This window comes from Magallana gigas, chromosome 3 (assembly GCF_963853765.1).
Source record: "Magallana gigas chromosome 3, xbMagGiga1.1, whole genome shotgun sequence".
Classification (NCBI taxonomy): Eukaryota; Metazoa; Mollusca; class Bivalvia; order Ostreida; family Ostreidae; genus Magallana; species Magallana gigas.
The window spans coordinates 19,199,852-19,222,393 of record NC_088855.1 but is presented as its reverse complement, the minus strand read 5'-3'; the positions used below and the strand labels follow the sequence as shown (position 1 = coordinate 19,222,393).

Genomic DNA, 22,542 nt, shown 5'->3' with positions numbered 1-22,542 from the left:
TCCGGTGCATCGAATAACTGCCCCCTATGAGCAGAAATATACATCATTTAAACTGGTTGGGGAACCAGTTTTATGGGTTTACGCACATAACTGCAAAGGGCTATTGTGAATCTAATGTGCAGGGCTTACGTACATCACTGCAGGGGCTGCTACGCAGTGATTATAGTCAGCCTTCGGGCTGATTTATTAAGTTATAATAGTGAAACTTCAAATGGGCTTGCGTAAATTGGAATTCTGGGAAGGAATAACTAGACAGTCCGTGTTAGTGAAATTCGAAGAAGTTATGAAACTGGTCAGTTTTAGGTCAAACTGCATTGTATACGTGTACACTGCTACACACTTGCCTCCTCACATACAGTTATAGAAATATATGTACATCTGCATATTATTATTCAAAATATTTATATCTTGTATTTTTATACATGTAGAGTGTGTAGTCTCTTGTCACCTAAAATGTATATTCCAGTGACTGAGTTTCTTAGCTTTTAAAAAAGCTAATCTTGTGAGTGCATAAACAGAAGCTGGAATGTGGAAAAATCAAAACGACTTGTAAATAGCCACATACTGGCACTGTACCAGTTATCGGCTAAAATTTAACGTTTTCTTTTTCTTGATATTTTTGGATAAAACTTGACATACTTTTAAAAAGTGAAATCCTTATTTATCAATCTGTTAGTTTATATTGTTATTAAGAACCAAAAAGATCTTGTTTTGTGCTTTTTAGCACGCCCCGAATTTGCCGAGTTGTTACGATTTACTGTACCAGTTATCGGCTTTGTGATAATAACATAGTAAAATCCGTGTTCATGTTGATTTTATACTCTGCTAAATGTAGTTTGAATTATGCCCCTTGTGGGGTCAGACTAAAGTAGTCGGGGTTGTGATACATTATAAACAAAACTCATAAAATTATTCGTTTATTATCATACGGTAATGCACCAAATTGTAGACTATTCAATACATAATTGTGCAATCAGGCGTTCAATTGCGTTACGAATCTCTCGGAAATTTGTGAATTCCTTTTGTGTATAATGTTAAATGTATTGATATTATATGTCAAATCAGAGAAGGGATATAATAACGTATCACAAAGAGGTAATATTCTTTTTTTAACTTATTACGTCACTTCCCCCACTGCTGAGAGTGCAAAGATGTAAAATCAGCGGTAAACAATGATCGTTTAAGCTCGTGTATAAAACATATTCAAGAAAGTTTTCAAGCAAACTTACTTTTCTTTATTCGAAAAAGACGACTGAATTAAAAAATCTTGGATTGTCGCGTGCTATAAACCCGAACTCTCAGTTTATCCGATAACTGGTCTTAGCCGATAACTGGTACAGCACCAGTACAGTTCTTGGTGTTCGCCGCTTTCCTCACAGCACATATTTAAGGAAGTTTGCATAGTAGATCTCATCTGTGTGGACGTATATTTTACGTCGCTTACATTTGTTATTAGACGCAACAATTTACCAGATAAATGCAGTACATATGCAGAAGAAGATTCAGAACATCAATTATAATGGTCAATGCAATACAATTATAAGAAAATGCACGCGTATAACGACAATACAAGTGCAGACATTTGTCAAACAAACGTATTTAACACGTCACACACAAGGTACAGATGTGAAATAAAGTGTAACAAAATCAAAGGCTTTTATATAACACGATTCAGGCAGGTGTCCATTTACAAGTCGTGTTCAACTTTGATTTAAATTAACTTTAGTGTATATGATAAATCATAATATACATGACTGTATATTTAAAAGAAACGTAATTTCGACCAAATTTTCTTAACCAAATTAAATTAAATAAGGATAAATTTTGGATGGGTACAACTTAAACGCCATTTCGACCCTTCTGGCATTAGATACTTTCAATTAATATTAATTAACATTTTGGCGATAAGTCTCATTTCTAACTAAGCTTGCACAAAGTAAATTTCCTTTAGAACAAAGCTAGGTTAGCGCTTTTCAGTACTTTGATTAAGTTTATCCATGCAAATGTGATATTGTGGAAACTGGCATAAACTACAGAGCACCCCGTGATTTAGCTTGAATGTAATGCGCATGCGCAAGATTGTAAAACCGAAAAATTCAGACGATTTCCGGGGATTTTAAAGGAATTTACGTTGATTATTAATTAGCGAAGCCTGATTGATAAAAAATAAAAACAAACTGGTAATCACCAAGTACCAATGATGTTAAAAATATATAAAAACAAAAGACAGTACTCTTCCGATTTCTCGGTATTAAAGCCCAAAAATTTTAGTCTATTATTTTAATATAGTAGTATAGATATATAAATTCTAGAGGAAGTAAACTTCATAAGTAGTCTTTGGAATCTTTCACTGGAATGCATAGAGAAAGGTTATTTCGAAACCAATAAGCAATAAAGGTTGTTGATATTTCTTATTTATTCATATAAGAAAATGAATTCATGCAAGCGTTTTAAAGCTGCTGGGTCCAATTTTATATCAAATTGTGAGTAAGCTTTTAAACGATGGTTATGCTAAGAATTTGTATAAAATAAGACATAGCAGTAGTTTTCCTGGTCAATTAACAAATCAAACTTGACATAAACAGGCATCTCATTATTTCGCCTTACATGAAAATTTGCCCCCGACGTCGAGGCGGGTATGACTGTATTACGGCTTTAATAGTCGCTAAAAATAAAGTCATCATTGTTTATGCAAACTTTAAAAAATAACCTGTATACATTTTGTCCACTAATATTTCTGAAGTATGCGGGTTGAATAAATCTTATCGTTCGAGGGGGGGGACCTTTTCTGAACATAACCACGATGCCTCTGCAGGTTAGAGGGTTTTTTGTGTTCCCAAAAACAAATTATTTTTATTACCTTTGAATATTTCAAACATTGAAAGAAGATCGATGCTGCAGGTGTAAACAGGCGAAAGTCTAAAACTTAATAAGATAATTGGTTTGTTTAGAAAATTGTTTGATACTGTAATAGCCAAAATATTGGACCATGCAGCTTTAAAAAAAATTCTTAAAATAGTACATACAGTATATTGTTACATTTTATGAGTAAAATGCCTCGTACCCGTTATAAAAAGCAATATATTATAATTTTTAATAATGGCATTTTATGATTTCTTTGCATTACATAAAAGCATGTAAGATAGTTTAAAATAGAGTATTGTTACAGTTTGTTTGTAATATATCTCAATGTAGACAGTTTCACTTTATATATAACATATTGTCCTTTCTGACATACATTATTTTTCAAATAATATCTGCAATATGACTACTTTTAGTCATATTGCAGATATTATTTGAAAAATAATATATGTCAGAAAGGACAATATTATATATTTCATTTGAATCACAAAATTAGTCTTTCAACTCGTTTTCGTTCACTCGGAAATAGATGCTAAATGCCGTCAGTTCCAACCAAACCATTCCGAATTTACTCTCATCAAAAACGATAAAGTGGCCTTTGCTGAAACACGGAGTCTTAAAGCTGTGTCCGGCGATTCGTCCTTTGGCACGACATCTGTAATACACACAAACAAATCGAACAAATCCTCATTACGTTCTTAATGATTGTGAAAACTTGTTCGTTTTTTAAGAATTTTTAAAAATCTGATGCAATGGCTTTCATTATTTACAATTTGCAAAAGCATTCAAGGATGAAAGGCATCGAATATTTCAAGATTATTATCAGGATTTAATGCGCAAATGATCGAAAGTCAAACGACAATAATTCGATAAAATTTTATATTTTAAAATATATTTACAAAAGGAAACTTTAGGAAAGACCAGCCCAAACACATATGGCTTTATTCTTTGCGAATACATGTAGTCATATACATGTACATCATACCTGAAAGTGCAGAATTCCGGAATGTACCGATTATCTCGGTCGGAAAAGTGTTCCGGTATCCGAAAGGGCTGTCTGACCGTAGATCCCGACTGCTCCATCGCGTGATGTTCCGGGACCGCCGTCAGAGAGTCCAGATTTTCCTGCTGCTCCGCTGTTAACACTAAGGGAGATGTGAGGTCACCGAAAAGACTTATTTCCGAGGCCGGAACATTCGGATCACCCTGTAGTAATTATAACATGCATATGATTTCCTGTATATATTGATAATGCAGTCATAAAATCTCAACCGGTCCGTAGAGATTTTTGAAACTTTGATTTACCTTAATACGATATATTAATCATTTTATATACATACGCGAGTTTTTCCGTATAGGAATTCGAAAACTTTTCATAAAAATTAGAATTACTATTATTTAGATAATGGTCAAAACAAAAGTTTCTAGCCATAGCATTCATTTAAATAGCATTGAAATTGTAATGTTCAAAATAATGTCAAATGGGTGTAAAGAAGATGTTGCAGAAAAGCGAGATTAATAACGAGTACCGTAAGACGGGCATCTCTTACCGTGATCTTTGTGACCGTGACTTCCGTTAAGTCGTCGTTGTAGTCCAGACTCAGTATCTCGATACCGTGGGCACTGTATGTACCTTTGAAAAGTCCGGGTTGGATAGGAACGTTAACTCTGTCTTTACTTGGGAGCTCCAAGGGAAACCAACGATATTCTTGCCTGAAATAGGGGGAATATAAAAAAAATCCATTTTCAAAAAATATATCGTTTTGAATTTTTTATATAAAAATTGCGTTTATTTTGAGTATATGCAAGTAGGGTTTTTTTTAAATTCAATTTTTAGAGTGTAATTTATCCAATTGAATTTTGGTCACCTTGACAACAAATACGTCACGCCCTTTCTGAGTACACAATTTAAGTACATTTCGGCGTATGGGTCGTCTTCTAATTCCTCAGAAATCCATCTCCTGAACACTGGGTGGTTGATCAGACCCTGAATTATCATACATGTATGTGTTGTATACAATAGGATGCCACTGTGCATATATAAAATTATTAAATATACATGTATCTTTAATTTTTGCAAATTATGAAATAAATATATAAAAACCAAATTAAATACATTCTTTTGAATGTGTTGTGACCAGTGTGGTTATCAATAAGTTATTTATTTACGATACAAGTATTGGTCCGACATGAATATAATGGATATCACATTCAATTTCACCCGATAAATATAAAAAACAACAACAAATAATGATACTGAATATTCTAGTCTGTTTGACATGCATGTACGGTGGTATGAAATATATTACTATGAATTAGTAATGAATTGATATTAAATATATATTTTCCTTTTAAAAAAAAATGTATTGACATACGTTGCCTTACCTCTTTTTGAAGGATAAAATTTGCATCTGTAACTTTATATTCTAGAACTCTTCCTTCCTGCAAATCACAAAATACATACAAGGTTACAAGAATAATGTTGCAAAGTTTAAGGAGGTTGGATCCTGTTATCAAAAGACTAACGCGGTTTATGTATTTTTTCTGCAATGTCGCCATCTTCATATCCCGAATGAATCACAAAAAGAAAGCATTTTATAGTTTAAATAATGGCGGCATTACTATTTCGTCTTTCTCCACACGAAGTAAGCACGGCCGCTCTTCTTCTTTCCCTTCTTCTTCTAATTTTTCTTCCTCATCCCCCTCTTCTCCTTCTTCCTTTTTTTCTGGAAAACTATGTACAGAAACAACCTGCACAGTTTCTGATGACGTCATTGATATGATAAACATGTCCTTCTTCCGTAGGGGTCTATCTACACGTGAACTAGCTGGAGCCAGTACTTCCAGTCCTTTGATGCAACCTTTCTCATACTGTAATACAGGATCCGTAGGACAATATTTTTCCTTATTAATTGGTTCTCTCTCTCTCTCTCTCTCTCTCTCTCTCTCTCTCTCTCTCTCTCTCTCTCTCTCTCAATACAATAGAGTGAGAGAGAGGTAAGAGGTTTCAAAGGTTCCTAACCCCGATTCACAACATATGAAACAATTATATTCATTTGCAAATAATAGAGATTAAATAGCTTCAAACCTGCAGATGAGTAAGCACAGATAGAATTTTAAAATTAAACACCTTGACTTGCAGTAAACCTCCATAACACCGGAAATCTCTCCTCCAAAAGCCTACTAAATCGCCGTATGGACGTAAAACTGAATTCAAATAGAAAAAATGAAACCTGAAATAGTGTTCTGTTTTAAAAAAAAAAAAATGAAGAAAATCTCTTAAATGTTTGAAAACTTTACTGTAAAATAATACCTTTGCTGTATAAAGTACGGTAATTCACATTCCAGCCCTCTATGGATTTGAAGTTATATTCTGTAATTATAAAAAAAAATCATCACTAATTTATGCATTTTCATTGGTGTAAATTATCGAAAGACCGCTAGGTATTACTATCGGGAATACATGTATCTACATGTAAAATCATCAAGGTCTGGAATAGCTATTTAATGGCAAACTATGGTCCCAAAACACATGCACTAAGCTCAATCGTCGACAATGAAATTCGATCAAGGTTGGTTCCAGTACAAGAAGGTATTCAACAAGGCGGCGTACCAACTTCGTTCCTTTATCTTGTCTAAAAAAAATGATCTTGTCCTTTCTTTACAGTCCGGTAGTTTAAACACAGGCAATCGCATACTCAACGAGTTATACCTAGCAGCTGCCCCTCCTTGTTAGATGACTTGTCCTTAATTGGTATTACTCCGCTTGCGATCCAAACAGTTAAACATTGCATACAAGTATTTCTGCAAATGGCGGTTTTCAATAAATTATCGCGCTTACATAATGTAATACAGTTCCACTTACAAGGGGACATATTACTCAGATATCATTGCATCTAGGTCCTGCACAAAGGAGTCCTGTAAAAAACTTACAACTATTATCGATGCATGCAGCAAAGGACGAAAATCCTACTTCGCACTTCTCGTATCCGATCTTGGCAAACCATTACTATATAAACCCTAATTCTTTATCTCAGTAGTATAAAAAAAAATCGAACTACCATTAAACATTTTTGGGTGTGAACTTTGGTAGGACATAGCTCCTGCAGATAAAAATAAACTGAATACATTTCAACACTTTGTAAAATCTCACTCGATTTTGTGATGTTTTCATTACTTATAAGCGTAGATATTGGCGTTCGTCATCGTCGCACGCCACGGATTTCGTGTCCATTCTATTTCCTCCAAACCCGTAGCTTGCGACGATAGTCGTTCGGAAGCTTTTATTCTTCTGATTACCATTATATGCCGTTTGGACCAAAAAGCAACTGAAGTGACTTGTTTCATGTACCACTGGGGCGCCATACAATTCACGAACCGGACAACAAGGCATTGCATTCCACATCCCGAACTTCAAGTTTGTCCGAAGCAATGCGGTAGCATATTCCAGATTTTTATTTCAATAGCTTATTGCTAAAACAAACTTCAGAGCTTATTACCCTTGCATTGCACAGTAACTGTATATAAACTTTGCTCCACCATTAGTTTATGTACGTAGTGGATCGAAGTTGTCCTTTTGTCAGTATTTTTATAAGTTGCATGTTGTCATATCTCTATAAGGCAGTAAAGTATGAACATTTGTTTGAAAATCCATATAATCCATCAAACCGAATCAATTAAATGAGATACGCTTATTAACAACCATAAATTTAGCTCCAATTTAGTTTTAAAGTATTGTTGTTTATAGTCCTTTTAGTCCGCCATACATTTCACGAATAAAGGATACATACCTTGTTTACATTTCTTTTGCCAAACACTGTCAACATAGACAACGTCCCGAAGTTTCTTACACGTCAAGCAAACACTTGATAATTCTCTGAGTTGGAGATAATCCAGAATCCGATTGAGAATTTCAGGAGGCAGTGACAAAATGTCTGTCATATTAAAAAAGTTAAACTCTTTTTGGGGGTGTAAAGAGAGACTACTCTAGAGCTTATTAATTTTGGCAATTTCTGGAAATTTCTTCATTAAATAAATTTAATAACTAGTGGAATGTACATGTACATGATTTCCAAAACTCGGAAAATATAATTTAAAGAATATTATTCTAATATTGATAAAAAAAAAAAACCCATACAGTCATATACATGTACTTTGTTGTGCTCTGTGTAGTATTCTATTCCAATACATGTGAATGTTCGTGGTATATCAAAATAAATTCCGCCTGTCATACATACCTCCATATAGTGACTCTGGGTTTACATCGGTATCATCGTGACATCGCCTGTGTATGCAACAATTCTGGAGCGATCCTTCTACCTCAGCAAATCACCAAACCCCAGCAAATGGGCTCGTCATGAACTTAAGATCACTGTTTGACCATTACTATACCAGTATACTATAAAATGCAAGTTTGTGTATTTAATTGTATGGGTGTATCAAAAACAGGTGAGCTTTTGAAAGGGGGCACATTAACCTTGAAAAGCACAGGAACCCCATTAAAAAAAAAAGGTAAGAAGACCAAAAGTCCGTGAGGATCCCGTGCAGCGATATCGAGTTTTCATAATTCAGAACAATATATTAAACCCCTGTAAATTATATTCATTTATGTTCTATTTGCAAATAGATAATTTTCTGCGTCGTTTTAAATTAAAAACTAATATCAGCTGAATGTGTGAAACCTTTGTGTGTGTGCGTGTGCTTTATATAAAACGGTGAAGGATAATTTGTGAAACTTCTTCTTTAGTGGCTAATGCCGATTTCAAGCGAAAGCTTCTCCTCGACCCCCCCCCCCCCCCCCGGTCCTAAAGTTATTGGATCATTTGATTACTCGGGTGACCTATTGTACATGTAATATATTTTCGGTCTCTATCGTCTGTCGTGCATTAAAATTCCATCATGTTTAGCTTCTTCAGGCTCTGAAACCACCAGGATAAACTTGAACAAATTGAATGTGAGGCATCTCTAAGAGGAGAGAAAAATGACCCTTATCCAAGAACTTTGTAAAGATCGATTGTTGCTGATTTTAAAAGCATTTTCCTTTACTACCGGGCATCTATATAGCAGGAAAATTATTTTAGGAATAAGGATTCATTCTCTGCATGAGTATTATGAGGTGATAATTTCGGTCGGGGCGTGGTCAAATCCAATAAAGCCCGAAGGGCTTTATGATAGATTTGACCACGCTCCGACCGAATTTAACACCTCATAATATTCAAAGAATGATTCCTTTTCACTTATATCAATATTATTTCCAATTTGTACTCTTAAAAACAACATCATTTGAAAACCACGTACTATTTTCTATGTATCACGTGCTTTGTATTACTACGCGGCGCAGCCAATACCGTTTCTCTGTTATGCTGCAAGACACGTCCATTTTGCGTCACTCAAGTTTTATGAAGTTATTGGGTTTTAGGGTTCAAAATTGATTCGTAATATTATCACAGACAAAGACAGTTGAAGATTAAATATATAAGCATAGCATATGGTTGATGTAGAAATCGTGAGATTTAAGGACCCATGTTCAGGGGTTCTGGTTTTAAGGTGGGGCTTTTTATAAAATGGTTAAATAGGGAATAATTATGCATATAACATCTTGTTCTTCTTTTTTTAAATCTCTCTACTACTGGACACTTAGCATAAACCACTGGTAAGCACGTTATTATGGTGAGCGAAAAATATGGGGGTGAATCTTATCGCAGAAACAAAAACCTTTGGAATATCCTAAAAGTGTTTTCTCCTACATTTACCAGAAAACCTTGATATTTATCGTTGTCCAATAAAGAGAAAATTGTTTTAATTCAATGCTGCTAATATTTTCCCGATTTGATACAATGGATATACGCAATGGTTTTAATTTCACCTAGCTTCTCACCCAAAATTTATAATTTTTTAAAATATTTTTATCTCATACGTGTGGTGTATATTACCCGTGTGATAAACCTTTGCAATATCAAACTGGTGATGCTCTATCAAATACTTCCGGTCCGAACTATTTTTGACACAGCCCCTAGCTTCAACGCTTCAATCAGTGACCTATTTTCGAAGATTTGCTATATCATGCTAGTACTTTCAAAATATTAAATGGATTTTGTCAAAAATTTAGATTCAAATATGAAGGAAAACACATAACTGTGTAGCACAGGCGTCGGAACCGGGGAGGGGGTTAATTAGCACCCTCCCCCCACTTCTTTGCAAAGTTATACATAACCTAGCTGCAGATCTGTAGCTCTCTGGTTGAAAAAATTCGGATAGACAAACCAGAGAGCTACAGTTCCAAGCGTTGTAAAAACCTCCGATTTACGCCGCCGTTTTTTTGTCGCTCGCTTCGGGAATTATATCCGACTTTAAAAGCATTCCACCGCCTAAATAATTGGATTTATTAATTAAACATATATTTTACCCCAACTCTGGTCACTTTGTTTTCCTTTCAATGGTTCCGAACGGCCATCCTTCGCCTTGGAATGTCATCGTTTTAAAAAACTCGCCTTATGACAGCCATGTTTACCTAGTAGCGAGATCTCGTTATTTGGTCACGTGATAAAGGGGCATAACTCTAACTCGCGTTTCACGTGTTTACCTTCACAACAACCGGCATTTGATTTGATTTCGGCCTGTATCTTAACAAATAAACACTGACAACTATTTTTATGAGTTTACCTATTTAGTTTACACATTTATCGATGATGCAGGCGTTTAATGCAGCTAACTTTCTCTCAACTTTATGGTTCTTTGCTCGTCTGAAAATATACACACCATCTTTTTGCACAAGGATGCTGTCCATGTGATAAACATACTACCATGACGTAATGCACAATAATTGAATGAGCATGTCGCCATGGATCTAAATAAGTGCCTAAATTGTGAGCAACCATTTCAAATTAAGAAGAAGGGTTTTAAAAGAAAATCAATTTCAAAACTGGCCATACCCTTAATCAGGCTCAATGACATTTTAGACAAAAAAATAACTCTTCCTTTAACACCAACCCAGAAGTTTTTGTGTAATGACTGTGCATCATTGACTTTTAAAATTTATAAACATGACACAAAAAAGAACTCTAGTTTCATTAAACCAGAAAAATTGAATGTAAAAAGAAAATTCAGCTTTACTCCTGTGAAACTTGTCAAAAGAAAATGCCTGACATCTACCCCTAAACATCTGACTTCAACCCCAGTAAAATCTATTAAATTAAAAACATTTAAGAAAGAAGGGTTCAAAGACAAAGTGTGCAGGTACATCAAAGATTCATACTATGACTATGCCTTGAGAATTATGATGAAGAAAAGCAAGTGCGCAAGAGATGCTGTGATGAATGTTCTAAGGCGCATGATTAAGAAGGAGGTGAAAAATGCTAACATTCCATCCCTCAAAATTCCATCAACTGTAAAGTCTTTACAGGATTTTCAATGGCAACGAGTAATCCAAGAGGCAAGTCATAGTATTCCTCTCTTGACAGGACTTTTGCAGGGATCATTGTCATGTCGTTGGAACAAAAATGCTGACATGTAAGTTAAAAAATTAATCTGTACATGATGCATAAACCAAAATAAAGGAGTACAGCATGACTGCTGTTATTTTGCTAATACCTAAATTGCACTTTAAAAAACACCTGTGAAAGAAAAGTTTATATAAAAATTGATAAACACAGGATTTTTTGTTAAATACTGGACCCTTGTAATTAATTTATTTGGAACATTGAAGAAAAAGTTAGTACCTGTTGCACTAGTACTTGCAGGTTTGAAAGTTAAAACTAGGGATTTATTTTACAACTATGTGAATATAATTTGACAATTGTGCATAAATTAAAGATGAAAAGTATATAGTATATTTTTATAATATAGGAAAAATGGCATTTGCATATTTCTATTCCTCTCTGATTATACTTGTGGAGCATTATAATACAATTCATGTGTGTTCTATACCTCTATACTTAAAATATTACAGAGATGACAAAGGTAATGTTGGTTCACTTGTGCCAGCCCTAGGATTTCTTATGGGTACCATTTTGCATTTCCACAATCCCAAGAAGTACAATCTTCTCCAGACTATTATATCTGTTGAAATGTACAGATCAGGATGCAACCAAAAGGTATTACAATATAATCATTGTTGTACCATTATGAAATTTTGAAGAAAAAAATTAATGAAATTAACCTCCCTCCCCCCCCCCTAAAAAAATTAAATATACATAGCAACTGTTTTTACATTATATCAACATTTCAATTACAGATTTTTAGGTGGTTCCAAAAGCTGGGATGGTGTAAGGGTGTTAAGGGAACAAGAACAGCAGTCGATAAATTGTGCACAGAGTTTGATGACAGCATTAACTCCTGGAAGAATGCTATTCAGGTGAATATTTTTTTTCTGAATATTGACATGAGTTAATCTGTTTTATAATGGACCAACCAGAATCAAAATTAGTTTTCATATTGAATAATAATGTGTTATTTATTAAATTTACACATTTTGATAAATCATCACATTTCATATGTCCAGGTAGAACTGCAAGGACCCCAACCTGATGAGCATCAGTCATCAGTAGAGGACTCGGACTCGGACTCGTACAGCTCTGATGACTCAGTCAACTCCATCATTTCAGAGAGTTCAGAGAACCAAGACTCATCTGATGTGGAAGTTAGTAGTGAAGATGAAGTAGATGCCATTCCTCTTCCACAAGACAATTCTTTCCTAAATGATCAAATTGAGAATGGAAATCAGAGTATGTGATAAAAATTTGTAATTCAATTTTACAAACATTTTTTCTTTAGTGTCATAGTGATAAATGTCCATTGCCACAACTTTTAACAAAAGGTATAAATGTGATTTTGTTTACATTTGTGTCTCTTTAAATATCTAATCATAACTTGAGTTTATTGACTTGCCTTTAACAGATCCAGGTTATAGTGTGTGCTGGGATAATGTCCAGAAGTTGAGCGTGACACGGCATCATCTTCGACAAGACAACAAAATGATGTTGTGGGCCCTGTGCTTTGCAGCCAAGAACAGGATATCCTTCCGTCATCTGGATGATGTTGACGACAAGTGTTCTATAAGTGACATACAACTGAAAGTAAGTGATGAACATACAATGTATAATTATTACGTGTGTAAATTAACTAATTAGCTGTTGTACAAATTTATGCTGTACATAAATTTAAGTATTACTGCATGTACATGTTTTTTTTTAGAATTACCTACCATCCATCCAGGATTGGAGAAATCTTCAGAAACGAATGGAATGTGTTGTCCAGAATATAGTTCAGAAAAACTTCCCTCAGTTCAGTGAAGCTCATGTGGCAACTATCCAGCATCAGTACTCTGATATTTCTGAAACAAAGTCAGAAATTGTGAGTTTACTTATGTATCTGCATGGTTTTAATTTGACACAGATTATGCTATAGGAAATAAAACAAAAAATTATTATTATTGAAAATTTTTCAATATATATATATATAATTGCAGGCTTTCTTGATTACAATAAGTAACTATTTTGATAGGTAAATCTTGGAGTTATTCAAGAGAATCCATCCTCCGCTCGTGGAACACTTGAAATATTAAAGTATCTCCATAAGTATGTACCAATTGGACAGAATGGACATCCATATCCAATCCTTTGTCATGGAGACCAGCTAAGTGTTGAAAGAATGGTAGAAGCAAAGCTGTCAATGGCCTTTAGTGAGGATGAAACAGATCAGCTTACTGGACTTATTCCAAGACCACAGGGATTTCATAAAAGATGCATAATACTTCAAGATTCAATGAACATGTTGTTTAGTGGGAGCACAGTGGGAGATAAGGGTTCTCTGTTTCATATCAAGAACAGATTTGGCTTCCGTACAGTGAAGAAAAAAATCTCTGACTGTGTTAACTCTGCTGTGGATTTCTTCAATTTTGTTACAGAAGGAAGTGTTTGCATGATTGTCTGTAATATTTTGAACATTGATAACATTGATGTGAACTCTGATGTCATACCTGAGGATGGCACTGAAAGACAGGAAATGTTCGAAGACATCTGTAAAAGAGTGGTTCAACTCGTTTGGCCCAAGATAGATATGAAGTCTATACAGCAGGCTGCAGAGGGTGATGTAGTACAAGACTCAGACTCTGATGATGACCCTCAATACCTTGATGACACCATCCTCTACTGGAATGATCAGACACAAGATGAGTTGGAGGAGACTTTGCCCTACTATGAAGATTCTGATGATGAGTTTGGTATGAATTAAACATGACATGAAAACTATTGATTTACAGTCAAACCTCAAGATCTCGAAATAGATGAAACTGCATGGTTAAAAAGTCTAGATACCCAAGTATTTGAGATATCAAATGTAAATTACTTAAAGTAAAAGTGGTTGGGACTTAGGTACAAATCACTTCGACATATCCATTGTATTCGAGATATGGGTTTTCGAGATATTGAAGTTCAACTGTATTTGCATATTTATGTTTTTGATAATTAAAAATTTAAAATTTGTGCATATATTAGCTGTGTCTGAAAATGTCTTTACTTCTGATTTTAGATTTACCTGAAGTAGTAGACCAAAACAGTGGTGATTCTGTGTTTCAGTATAGTTGTTGCATGCTGTGGCGTGGTCTTCTGCACATGGTACAAACAAATGCAGAACGTTACAACAATGGGGAGCAGCTCATATCAGACTGGAGGCTAGACATGGTGGATTTCTGGAATAACAACCACAATAAGTATCTTATTCTTGGACACAGACTCTTAGCAGGTACTGAATTAATAAAATAAATCTGTAAGTTACCATGAAAGAAAGCATTTTTAGGAAGAAAGTTAAAATATGTGTCTCATACTTGCAAAATATCTGTCAGGTATCAATGGATTGTTGCCTGCGAGAATTCGGAGTGAAGTTGTGTGGAACAGCACAGCGAATCTATTGGGAAAACCAGGCCATAATATTGCTTTGGATCTGGTTAATGAGTTCCTGAATAATGAGTTTAAGGGTAGGCGTCCTTTAATAAAGAAGTAATTCCGTTCATTATATGAATTAAATCTTTGAAAGATCTTTTACAGTGCACCTTTTACCGGTATATATTTCATACTTACAGCTAACCTGAAAAACTCTCATGGGCAATACACAGAAACACAGGTCTCAAGATGTAGTAAAATTGTTGGGAGTGTAGGGAAAGCCATTGAGGAGATCCTCCAGGTTAATGTCATCCAAGATTATATTCCACGCTCGCCATCATCAGATGGCTCTTCAAAAGCAAAGTTAAAGAAATTTATTGAGGAGTATGGAATGGAAGATTTGTTTGTTGACAAAGGAGATGAAAGACATCACAGTGGATTTAATGATTTCAGACATAACATTTCAGTAAAAAATCCAGAGAAATTAAATGCCAGGTTAAATAAATATGTTAAAGTGTTGGAAAATGAAGAATTCCTTTATAATTAATAAAATATTAAAAATATGAATGTATACCTGTCTTTCCTAATGTTTCCTAATTCTTGTTTTTGGCCTTCATCCTGCATGGACAAGCTTCTTGACATAGATAACAACAACTGCACTGAGAACACTCACATTCAATACAGTTTAGTTTACAAAGAGATTGTGATATAGAGGAGTATCCAATGAAATAAGAGAGAATAGAGTCCCTAAAACACTTTGTCCTGCACTTGTCCAATGAACTACATAACTCCTTCATTTCATCTGAAGCATGAAGTATTGATCCAGGGGTTACAAAGTACATGGCCTTTGCCTTGCGTCCATCTCGCCCTGCCCTACCAACCTCCTGCCAATAGTCCATTACAGAGCTACATGCACCCCAGTGAATGACAAGGTCAATGTCTGGAATGTTGATCCCCATACCAAAGGCTATTGTGCAGACTGCAAGTCGTATCACACTGTCTGGCTTTGAAATCTCATGCAGTATGTACTCAAGATCTTTGGTAGCCATTCCAGCATGATACAAAGCAATGTGGCTGTTGCGCTGAACCTTTTTTTGTTCAAAATAGGCACCTTCTTTTAAATGGCCCAATATATCCCGGTAAAGGCGGCCACCTTGACTCAAGCTCCTACAATTTCGAAGAGTATACCCGGTAAATACTTTAAAATATAAATTGAAGTATGAACCCCAATTTTTTTTTTATCCTGCAAACAATAGCTTTTTATAGATTCATTAACAATTTACCTAACATATACTAAAGTCTTCCTGGTTTTGATACCATTTTCTTTAATATCATTAAACAGCCACCCAAGTTCTTCAAAAATATCTTTTGACCTCTTGTATTCCAGGTAAATGTTAGGTCTGTTGAGTTTAAAAATTAAAACATATCATAACAAAAGATTTAAAAACACATTGAGAGTACAAGAATATTTTGGCTATGAATTTTCAGTTGTGGTCATTCGTTACACATGTGTACTGATCCTTCATTACACAAAAGTTACCTGTCAGGAGATGCAGTGAACATTTTTAGACCAGGTAGGTGAATTCCGCTTGTGATGTGCTTCAGAATCTGCTGTGTGCAGGTTGCAGTAAGCATAAGGAATGGAGTTCTTGGAAAATGGGAGCGAAGTTCTCCGAGTCTTGCAAAGGTTGGACGAAAAGTATCACCCCTTTAACATTTAATCAAATGTGCTCTCATCAGATATATGTATATTCTAGAACCATAAGAGTTTGTTATATTGTTGACATTAGATATGTAATGGGAAAATATAGAGAAGGATTAACAAATATAAAGAAGTCACTATGTATGTCACTTCATATGAACATACAATGTACATATATAATTAACAAGAATCAGAACACCTTAAAATTACCTCAAAATTAAATTAAAACTCTTACCAGGACTCCAAAATGTGTGCCTCATCTATGGCAATCAGTGCAACTCTGTCACGATACAAACTGGAATTGAGTATTATGTTTCCCCATGACTCGAAATTTAGAAGTGTCTCTGGTGACATATATAGAATTGAATATTCACCTGTCTTTATGCCTATATAAATATTAATATATACCCTTTTAGTTCAACTAACCAGTGTTAATTTTTTTTTTTGCAAGCAAGCTGTACAATTTATTCAAAGATAAACACAAAATTATATCATACCTTCAATAACCTCATGACTCATCTCATCCATGCCTTTCATGACGGCAGCAGGAATGCCATGATCAAAATTCTGCTTGCACTGATCTATCATAAGACTCTTTAAGGGAGATATGACAATGCAAACATGTCTAACGTCTGACTTCTGTTGATCAAGAATCAAAGGGGGCAATAAAAAACATACACTTTTGCCAAACCCGGTAGGGAAAACACCCACAGTATGCTTTTTTTCCAAAATACTCTCTATCACAGATATCTGTTCGTCTTTAAGATCGAATTCAAAATTATATAGTGGTCTAACCTCTTCGAATATCTTCTTAACATTCAATGCAGCCATAATTATTTACTGTGTGAAATGTGTGCATTACGTCATAAATTCTGCTTTCACGTGGGACAGTTTAAGGGTGTATATTTTCAGACGAGCAAAGAACCATAAAGTTGAGAGAAAGTTAGCTGCATTAAACGCCTGCATCATCGATAAATGTGTAAACTAAATAGGTAAACTCATAAAAATAGTTGTCAGTGTTTATTTGTTAAGATACAGGCCGAAATCAAATCAAATGCCGGTTGTTGTGAAGGTAAACACGTGAAACGCGAGTTAGAGTTATGCCCCTTTATCACGTGACCAAATAACGAGATCTCGCTACTAGGTAAACATGGCTGTCATAAGGCGAGTTTTTTAAAACGATGACATTCCAAGGCGAAGGATGGCCGTTCGGAACCATTGAAAGGAAAACAAAGTGACCAGAGTTGGGGTAAAATATATGTTTAATTAATAAATCCAATTATTTAGGCGGTGGAATGCTTTTAAAGTCGGATATAATTCCCGAAGCGAGCGACAAAAAAACGGCGGCGTAAATCGGAGGTTTTTACAACGCTTGGAACTGTAGCTCTCTGGTTTGTCTATCCGAATTTTTTCAACCAGAGAGCTACAGATCTGCAGCTATACATAACCGTAACCAAAAGACCCTTTTTTCTTGTTTGTCAAGATTTTATTTATAAGTTTAGCCGCTTTCCAACTTTCAATTTGCTTTGTGTAGTTTATAAAACTGCAAATTACGTTAACTATCAAGGAGTTCATCCTGACGACGCGATGAAGGTTGTGTTCTTACCAAAATAATGTTTATTAGACTTTTATTCCACCACCAGTAAGCATCCTTTTTCACTATTTTCAATTTCGAATCATTAGGCTAGGCCTAGTGTTTGTTTTATAAAACATCAACAACTGTTCCTCGTTCGAGTCAATTCAACAAGCATTCCCAACTTTGTGTATGTCAACAAACTTGATTATTCAATTCTTCTGATCAGTATTTCTATTTAATCAAGTAAATAAGCTCAAAGAAAAATTATTTAAAGCTAAAAAATTATTTCAAGGTTTATTTCAGTGAAACTTTACATCAATTATGCTATATAGCTACCTTCATGCCCAGATGAAGCACCAAAGAAAGCATTTCATTGTTTTAAGAACAGCCACACTCCTTAGCCTCTCCAATTTATTTCACCCCCATTACATATAACCATTTATAAGATTACTGCTTCATTATTGTTGCTTTTCATCAAGGCAAAGTATGGCCAACACATTTTTACAGCCAAACCTCATCGACTGTGTGGACCAAAAGGTATAAGTAGTTGGGATATCTGCCCTACTTCAATTTATCAACATTATTCAAGATAACAATGTTCTAGATAATATCCAATATTAGATGGTATTTAATTTTCAAACTCCAATAAGAATTTCATCTTTGAAATATTCACAATGATAAATAATTTAAAGATTTAATCATTTTCTTTAATTCCAAAATAACTTCCATCGTCAGGTTTTTATGTCTCGATAGATCTGGGAAATATGTAAGATGAAATATTTGTATGTATCCCTGTTTTTGTATACATTAATTGAGGCATTTTATCTGTAGATGGTAAACTTTTCAAGTTTGGCAAGATTATTCAACTTTTTAGATCAGGAACGTTTGTCCATGGTTAGTTTAATTATATGAATTACTATACACAGTAAAAATCAAAAAGCATTTACAAACTGCCTCAACGCAGATTGGCAATGAACAATAAAACAACGAACAACAATGGACATGATTTCATTTAGCAGAAAACACCTGTCATATAAAAACTTGCATAAACATATAAGAGCACATCCAGCAAATATTGTTCACATCACACAGCCAATTCATTCATATAAAAAGAAATGAATATGACAATTCATCCATATACTGTTTGAGTATCTTCAGCTTAGTTACTATTGTATTTGAGCTTGAAGAACTTTGAACAACTTTTTTGAAATCAAGATGCTTTATTCTCTGCATCAGTCTTAGTTGAGTCCACCTCATATCTTTCATACAGTTCTCTGATTTCTATCATTAACTCCTCCAGTCCGATTCTTTTGGCTGCTGAAACAGCCAACACCGGCAAGTCCACATGCGCTTTCAACACCTCCAAGTTTTTCTCTGCCACACTCAGATCTATTTTGTTTGCCACGATCAGACATGGCCGTGTGGAGAGACCCTGTTGGTACTGCTCCAGTTCATACTGTAGGGCCTTGTACTGAGTCCAGGGCTCCGTGTAGGAGAGATCTATCACGTACAGGAGACACGTACACCTCTGTATGTGCTGGAGGAAGGAGAACCCCAGACCCAGGTTTTTATGGGCTCCCGTGATCAGACCGGGAATATCCGCAACTGACAAGGAGAAAAAAATATTAATCAGCAGATCTAGTACATGTACAATCAAACATGGTTATAAGAAGCAAACCCAAATAGACCTGGAAAGTCTTTAACTGAAAAAAAGCAAAAATATTAATCATTTGATTCAGTAAAGTAAGACAAGATCAGACCCTGAATGTCTGCAACTGAGAAAGAGAAAAAATTAATCCATTGAATCAGTACAGTAAAACATTGTTATTGCAAATAAGCTTGTATGGAATTCATGTTTACAGTGGAGTCAGTTTCATTACCTTTATCTGTAACTTAGAATTGCAATAAAACACAGTTATAGGGAAGCCCCAGGCAAAAAATGATTTTTATTCCTTACAAACATAATTTGTTATATTCAATCAATTCATTTGTAAAATTTAATCTCAAAAGGAATCTATACATGGTTATGTGACTAGAATGGTTATCTTTAAAAATTGCAATTGAATCTCAATACATGTATAATCATTTTTATTACAAATTAACAAAATTATTTTCCCCAAAACATTTCTGCTTTTACAGTAAATTATGCATTCTGAAATTTTCTAGTGTATCTTACCAGTCATCTGCTTGTGATCAGAAAATTCCATTATCCCCACAAAAGGGTTGCGAGTGGTAAAAGGATAGGCAGCAACTTTAGGTTTAGCATTTGTAATTGCTCTCAACAGGGTAGATTTGCCAGCATTAGGAAATCCTATCTGTCAATTATTTTGGATAGGTATCAACAATACTCTCCATAATGTCATCAAATTTTAAATCAATTAAGGATCATTGCAGATCATCTTAAAAAATTATAAATCCATTAAATGATTTTAAGTATAAATTTACAACATATACCTGTACATGAACTACAAATGTTTGTAAAGGTCTTTTTTTTTAAATTTTTTATTTAAAAACCCCAGCTTAATTATACAGCAAACTACTTTAAAAGATATGCAGAAACTTTAGTTAAGGTGTACATATTAACATACTAATCCAACATTGGCCATCGTCCTTAATTCGACCCTCAATCGTTGGTGCTCTCCCTTTGCCCCTTTTTCTGCCACTGAAGGCCCTCTGTTTTCATTGGACAGGTAAAACTTGTTGCCCCTCCCTCCTGCCCCTCCCCTCCCTGCTACGTAGTAGTCACCGTCACATTCCAGGTTCGCAAGTTCCTGACCATTGATTGAGCTTATCACTGTTCCCATTGGAACCTGTGAATACATTGAAAATAATTCTAAATTAATTTTAAATTTCGAAGACCCAGGTAGAACATCCTTCTTTCTTTCATCCAACTAAGTAAATGCAATTCATAGTTTTAATTCATGTCTATTACATGATTCTATCTACGTATTTTAAAATATATTTTAGTTTCTTAAATGTAAGAAATGGAAATTTGTTTGAAATTATAAATATTCAGAGTTTTGATTTTTGTTTTAGCCTATGCATATTTTAATGCATGTGTCTTTGCACACCTTTTTTCAACCTTACAAATAATTTTTTTTTTCAATTGTTTGTTACTTGGATGTATGTGTGGTCCATAGTAGCTCCATGACAGTTTTGTGGACCACCATCAACTCCTCGGATTCCTTTGACAGGAGAATCCAAATGATTCAGAGATTTCTTCATGTTAGATGCTGAAAGGCCAAAAGCAAATGCTGGTTATTGAAAATTGTCTTTTGCTCTATTTTCATCAGCAATGATCGTCACTTGATCTTTTGGGGTTTTGGCTTAACAGAATATTTCATCAAATATCATACAAGCTAAATATCCTATATGCTAAATTTAATATGCTTACAGTATTTCTTACCTATGAAAATAACATGGCCCCCGTTTCCACCGTCCCCTCCATCTGGTCCAGCAAACTCAACTCGGGGAATCTTCATAAATGACATACAACCATCCCCACCATCTCCCCCATAAACCTCTACCTCCTTGTAATCCACAAAGTACTTAGACTGAAAGGTAAATAATAAATGAAATTATATAATCATTCCTTAGAGTACAAACTAAAGTTGCAATCAATTATAAAATAATTTACTAATATTCAACTTAAAGAGTATAATAAAACAAGATGTTGTTTAACAATACTAATTAACATTTATATACGAGGTATTTGAATAATTTAAGCATTGTCACTTACTTTAATCAACAGAACACTGCTAAGAAATACATTTAACATTCAACAATGACATTCATTTTGGCAATCATTTTTTACAATCATTTTGGTCATATTGCCTTTAAAAAATGAAAAGGTATATTATAATGCCTTTTTTTCTTCAAACCACCTTTAGGAAAGGGGTTATATATCTTTATGCTTAGCATTTGTAACAGGCATACTAACTGATTTTTGATTCAGCTTTGTCAATGGTGGCTATATGAACATATACATGAGATTTCAAATGGAAAAAGAATTAGAATGCTGATGCTGTCCTTTTATTTGAAATTACAAATGTATGAAGCATGAACTTTGACTCATATTTTATTTTTAAAATTGTAACATTAATTGTTGAATGCTTTTCTGTAAATAGCTACTGCAAATGATATAAAGATATTTGCATTACCATGTTTTCCTCTTTCTGTCATGCTTCATATCATGCGATCTGAATACATGTATCAGTGTATCATGCCAATCAATTGTTATGGTGTTACCTCGCGAATCCCTTTATTTGACTTGGGTAACAATGGTTTGTAAGATGAAAATGCGACTGCAAACTTCGTTTTAAAACATGTCCTCAACAACCTTGAATTCCGTAAAAGTGGAGAACGTTCTCCGAACTGTAACAGAGTTTTCAACATCGTCAACTCATGGCAACAGAGATAATTCAAATTTAGACGCACTTTGATTAAGATGTACCTTATCCTACTCGGACTGTAAACATATCTCTTTGAAGATATCTTCCAAAAAATCCTTATTATATCTTTATACA

At 34.5% G+C, this 22,542-nt stretch overlaps 4 protein-coding genes across 6 annotated transcripts; 1 reads left to right on the top strand and 3 right to left on the bottom strand.

Annotated features, from left to right (window-relative positions):
• Positions 1–3,133: 3,133 nt before the first annotated feature.
• On the bottom strand, positions 3,134–7,847 carry LOC105329574 (F-box only protein 31-B). 2 transcript variants are annotated; one of them, XM_066078776.1, is made up of 10 exons: positions 6,575–6,671; positions 6,176–6,235; positions 5,993–6,069; positions 5,485–5,733; positions 5,248–5,304; positions 4,731–4,849; positions 4,413–4,575; positions 3,848–4,068; positions 3,333–3,517; positions 3,134–3,221 (listed from the first exon to the last, which is right to left on the bottom strand). In XM_066078776.1, the coding sequence occupies exons 1-9, from the start codon at positions 6,654–6,656 to the stop codon at positions 3,355–3,357; spliced, it is 1,191 nt and encodes a 396-aa protein (XP_065934848.1). In that variant the 5' UTR covers positions 6,657–6,671; the 3' UTR covers positions 3,134–3,221; positions 3,333–3,354. The 2 variants fall into 2 exon arrangements, with proteins under 2 accessions (XP_065934848.1, XP_065934849.1); XM_066078777.1 differs by lacking the exon at positions 6,575–6,671 and adding an exon at positions 7,653–7,847 and having other exon boundaries at positions 3,136–3,221.
• Positions 7,848–10,587: 2,740 nt separating this feature from the next.
• On the top strand, positions 10,588–15,306 carry LOC136273680 (uncharacterized). Its single transcript, XM_066078774.1, has 10 exons — positions 10,588–11,370; positions 11,810–11,954; positions 12,095–12,214; positions 12,362–12,584; positions 12,757–12,935; positions 13,054–13,212; positions 13,363–14,080; positions 14,389–14,601; positions 14,702–14,833; positions 14,939–15,306. The coding sequence occupies exons 1-10, from the start codon at positions 10,703–10,705 to the stop codon at positions 15,283–15,285; spliced, it is 2,904 nt and encodes a 967-aa protein (XP_065934846.1). The 5' UTR covers positions 10,588–10,702; the 3' UTR covers positions 15,286–15,306.
• LOC136273681 (uncharacterized) lies at positions 12,417–17,354 on the bottom strand. Of its 2 annotated transcripts, XR_010711900.1 has the most exons (10): positions 16,676–17,348; positions 16,279–16,446; positions 15,313–15,905; positions 14,937–15,088; positions 14,684–14,842; positions 14,395–14,548; positions 13,838–14,009; positions 13,064–13,192; positions 12,748–12,912; positions 12,417–12,553 (listed from the first exon to the last, which is right to left on the bottom strand). XR_010711900.1 is itself a non-coding variant. In XM_066078775.1 (5 exons), the coding sequence occupies exons 1-4, from the start codon at positions 16,792–16,794 to the stop codon at positions 15,332–15,334; spliced, it is 978 nt and encodes a 325-aa protein (XP_065934847.1). In that variant the 5' UTR covers positions 16,795–17,354; the 3' UTR covers positions 14,951–15,088; positions 15,313–15,331. The 2 variants fall into 2 exon arrangements, 1 of the variants encoding a protein (XP_065934847.1); XM_066078775.1 differs by lacking the exons at positions 12,417–12,553; positions 12,748–12,912; positions 13,064–13,192; ... (1 more) ...; positions 14,395–14,548; positions 14,684–14,842 and adding an exon at positions 16,022–16,138 and having other exon boundaries at positions 14,951–15,088; positions 16,676–17,354.
• A 1,527-nt stretch (positions 17,355–18,881) lies between these two features.
• On the bottom strand, positions 18,882–22,464 carry LOC105329575 (mitochondrial ribosome-associated GTPase 2). Its single transcript, XM_011430860.4, has 6 exons — positions 22,265–22,464; positions 21,423–21,570; positions 21,134–21,249; positions 20,605–20,826; positions 20,193–20,331; positions 18,882–19,621 (listed from the first exon to the last, which is right to left on the bottom strand). The coding sequence occupies exons 1-6, from the start codon at positions 22,409–22,411 to the stop codon at positions 19,227–19,229; spliced, it is 1,167 nt and encodes a 388-aa protein (XP_011429162.3). The 5' UTR covers positions 22,412–22,464; the 3' UTR covers positions 18,882–19,226.
• Between the last annotated feature and the right edge of the window lie 78 nt (positions 22,465–22,542).

What these genes read in the sequence shown, in the direction of transcription:
- LOC105329574 (XM_066078777.1), bottom strand. Translation starts at nt 7,803, where the DNA reads ATGACAGACATTTTGTCACTGCCTCCTGAAATTCTCAATCGGATTCTG. An exon ending in GCAAAAGAAATGTAAACAAG is followed by an intron (nt 6,236 to 7,652) that starts GTATGTATCCTT and finishes TTATAATTACAG; the next exon opens with AATATAACTTCAAATCCATA. An exon ending in GTGTGGAGAAAGACGAAATA is followed by an intron (nt 5,305 to 5,484) that starts GTAATGCCGCCA and finishes TGTGATTTGCAG; the next exon opens with GAAGGAAGAGTTCTAGAATA.
- LOC136273680 (XM_066078774.1), top strand. Translation starts at nt 10,703, where the DNA reads ATGGATCTAAATAAGTGCCTAAATTGTGAGCAACCATTTCAAATTAAG. An exon ending in TGGAACAAAAATGCTGACAT is followed by an intron (nt 11,371 to 11,809) that starts GTAAGTTAAAAA and finishes AAAATATTACAG; the next exon opens with AGATGACAAAGGTAATGTTG. An exon ending in AATTGAGAATGGAAATCAGA is followed by an intron (nt 12,585 to 12,756) that starts GTATGTGATAAA and finishes TGCCTTTAACAG; the next exon opens with ATCCAGGTTATAGTGTGTGC.
- LOC136273681 (XM_066078775.1), bottom strand. Translation starts at nt 16,794, where the DNA reads ATGTCACCAGAGACACTTCTAAATTTCGAGTCATGGGGAAACATAATA. An exon ending in GCACACATTTTGGAGTCCTG is followed by an intron (nt 16,447 to 16,675) that starts GTAAGAGTTTTA and finishes TAAATGTTAAAG; the next exon opens with GGGTGATACTTTTCGTCCAA. An exon ending in AAGACTTTAGTATATGTTAG is followed by an intron (nt 15,906 to 16,021) that starts GTAAATTGTTAA and finishes TCGAAATTGTAG; the next exon opens with GAGCTTGAGTCAAGGTGGCC.
- LOC105329575 (XM_011430860.4), bottom strand. Translation starts at nt 22,411, where the DNA reads ATGTTGAAAACTCTGTTACAGTTCGGAGAACGTTCTCCACTTTTACGG. An exon ending in CAAATAAAGGGATTCGCGAG is followed by an intron (nt 21,571 to 22,264) that starts GTAACACCATAA and finishes TTTACCTTTCAG; the next exon opens with TCTAAGTACTTTGTGGATTA. An exon ending in GGGCCATGTTATTTTCATAG is followed by an intron (nt 21,250 to 21,422) that starts GTAAGAAATACT and finishes TTGGCCTTTCAG; the next exon opens with CATCTAACATGAAGAAATCT.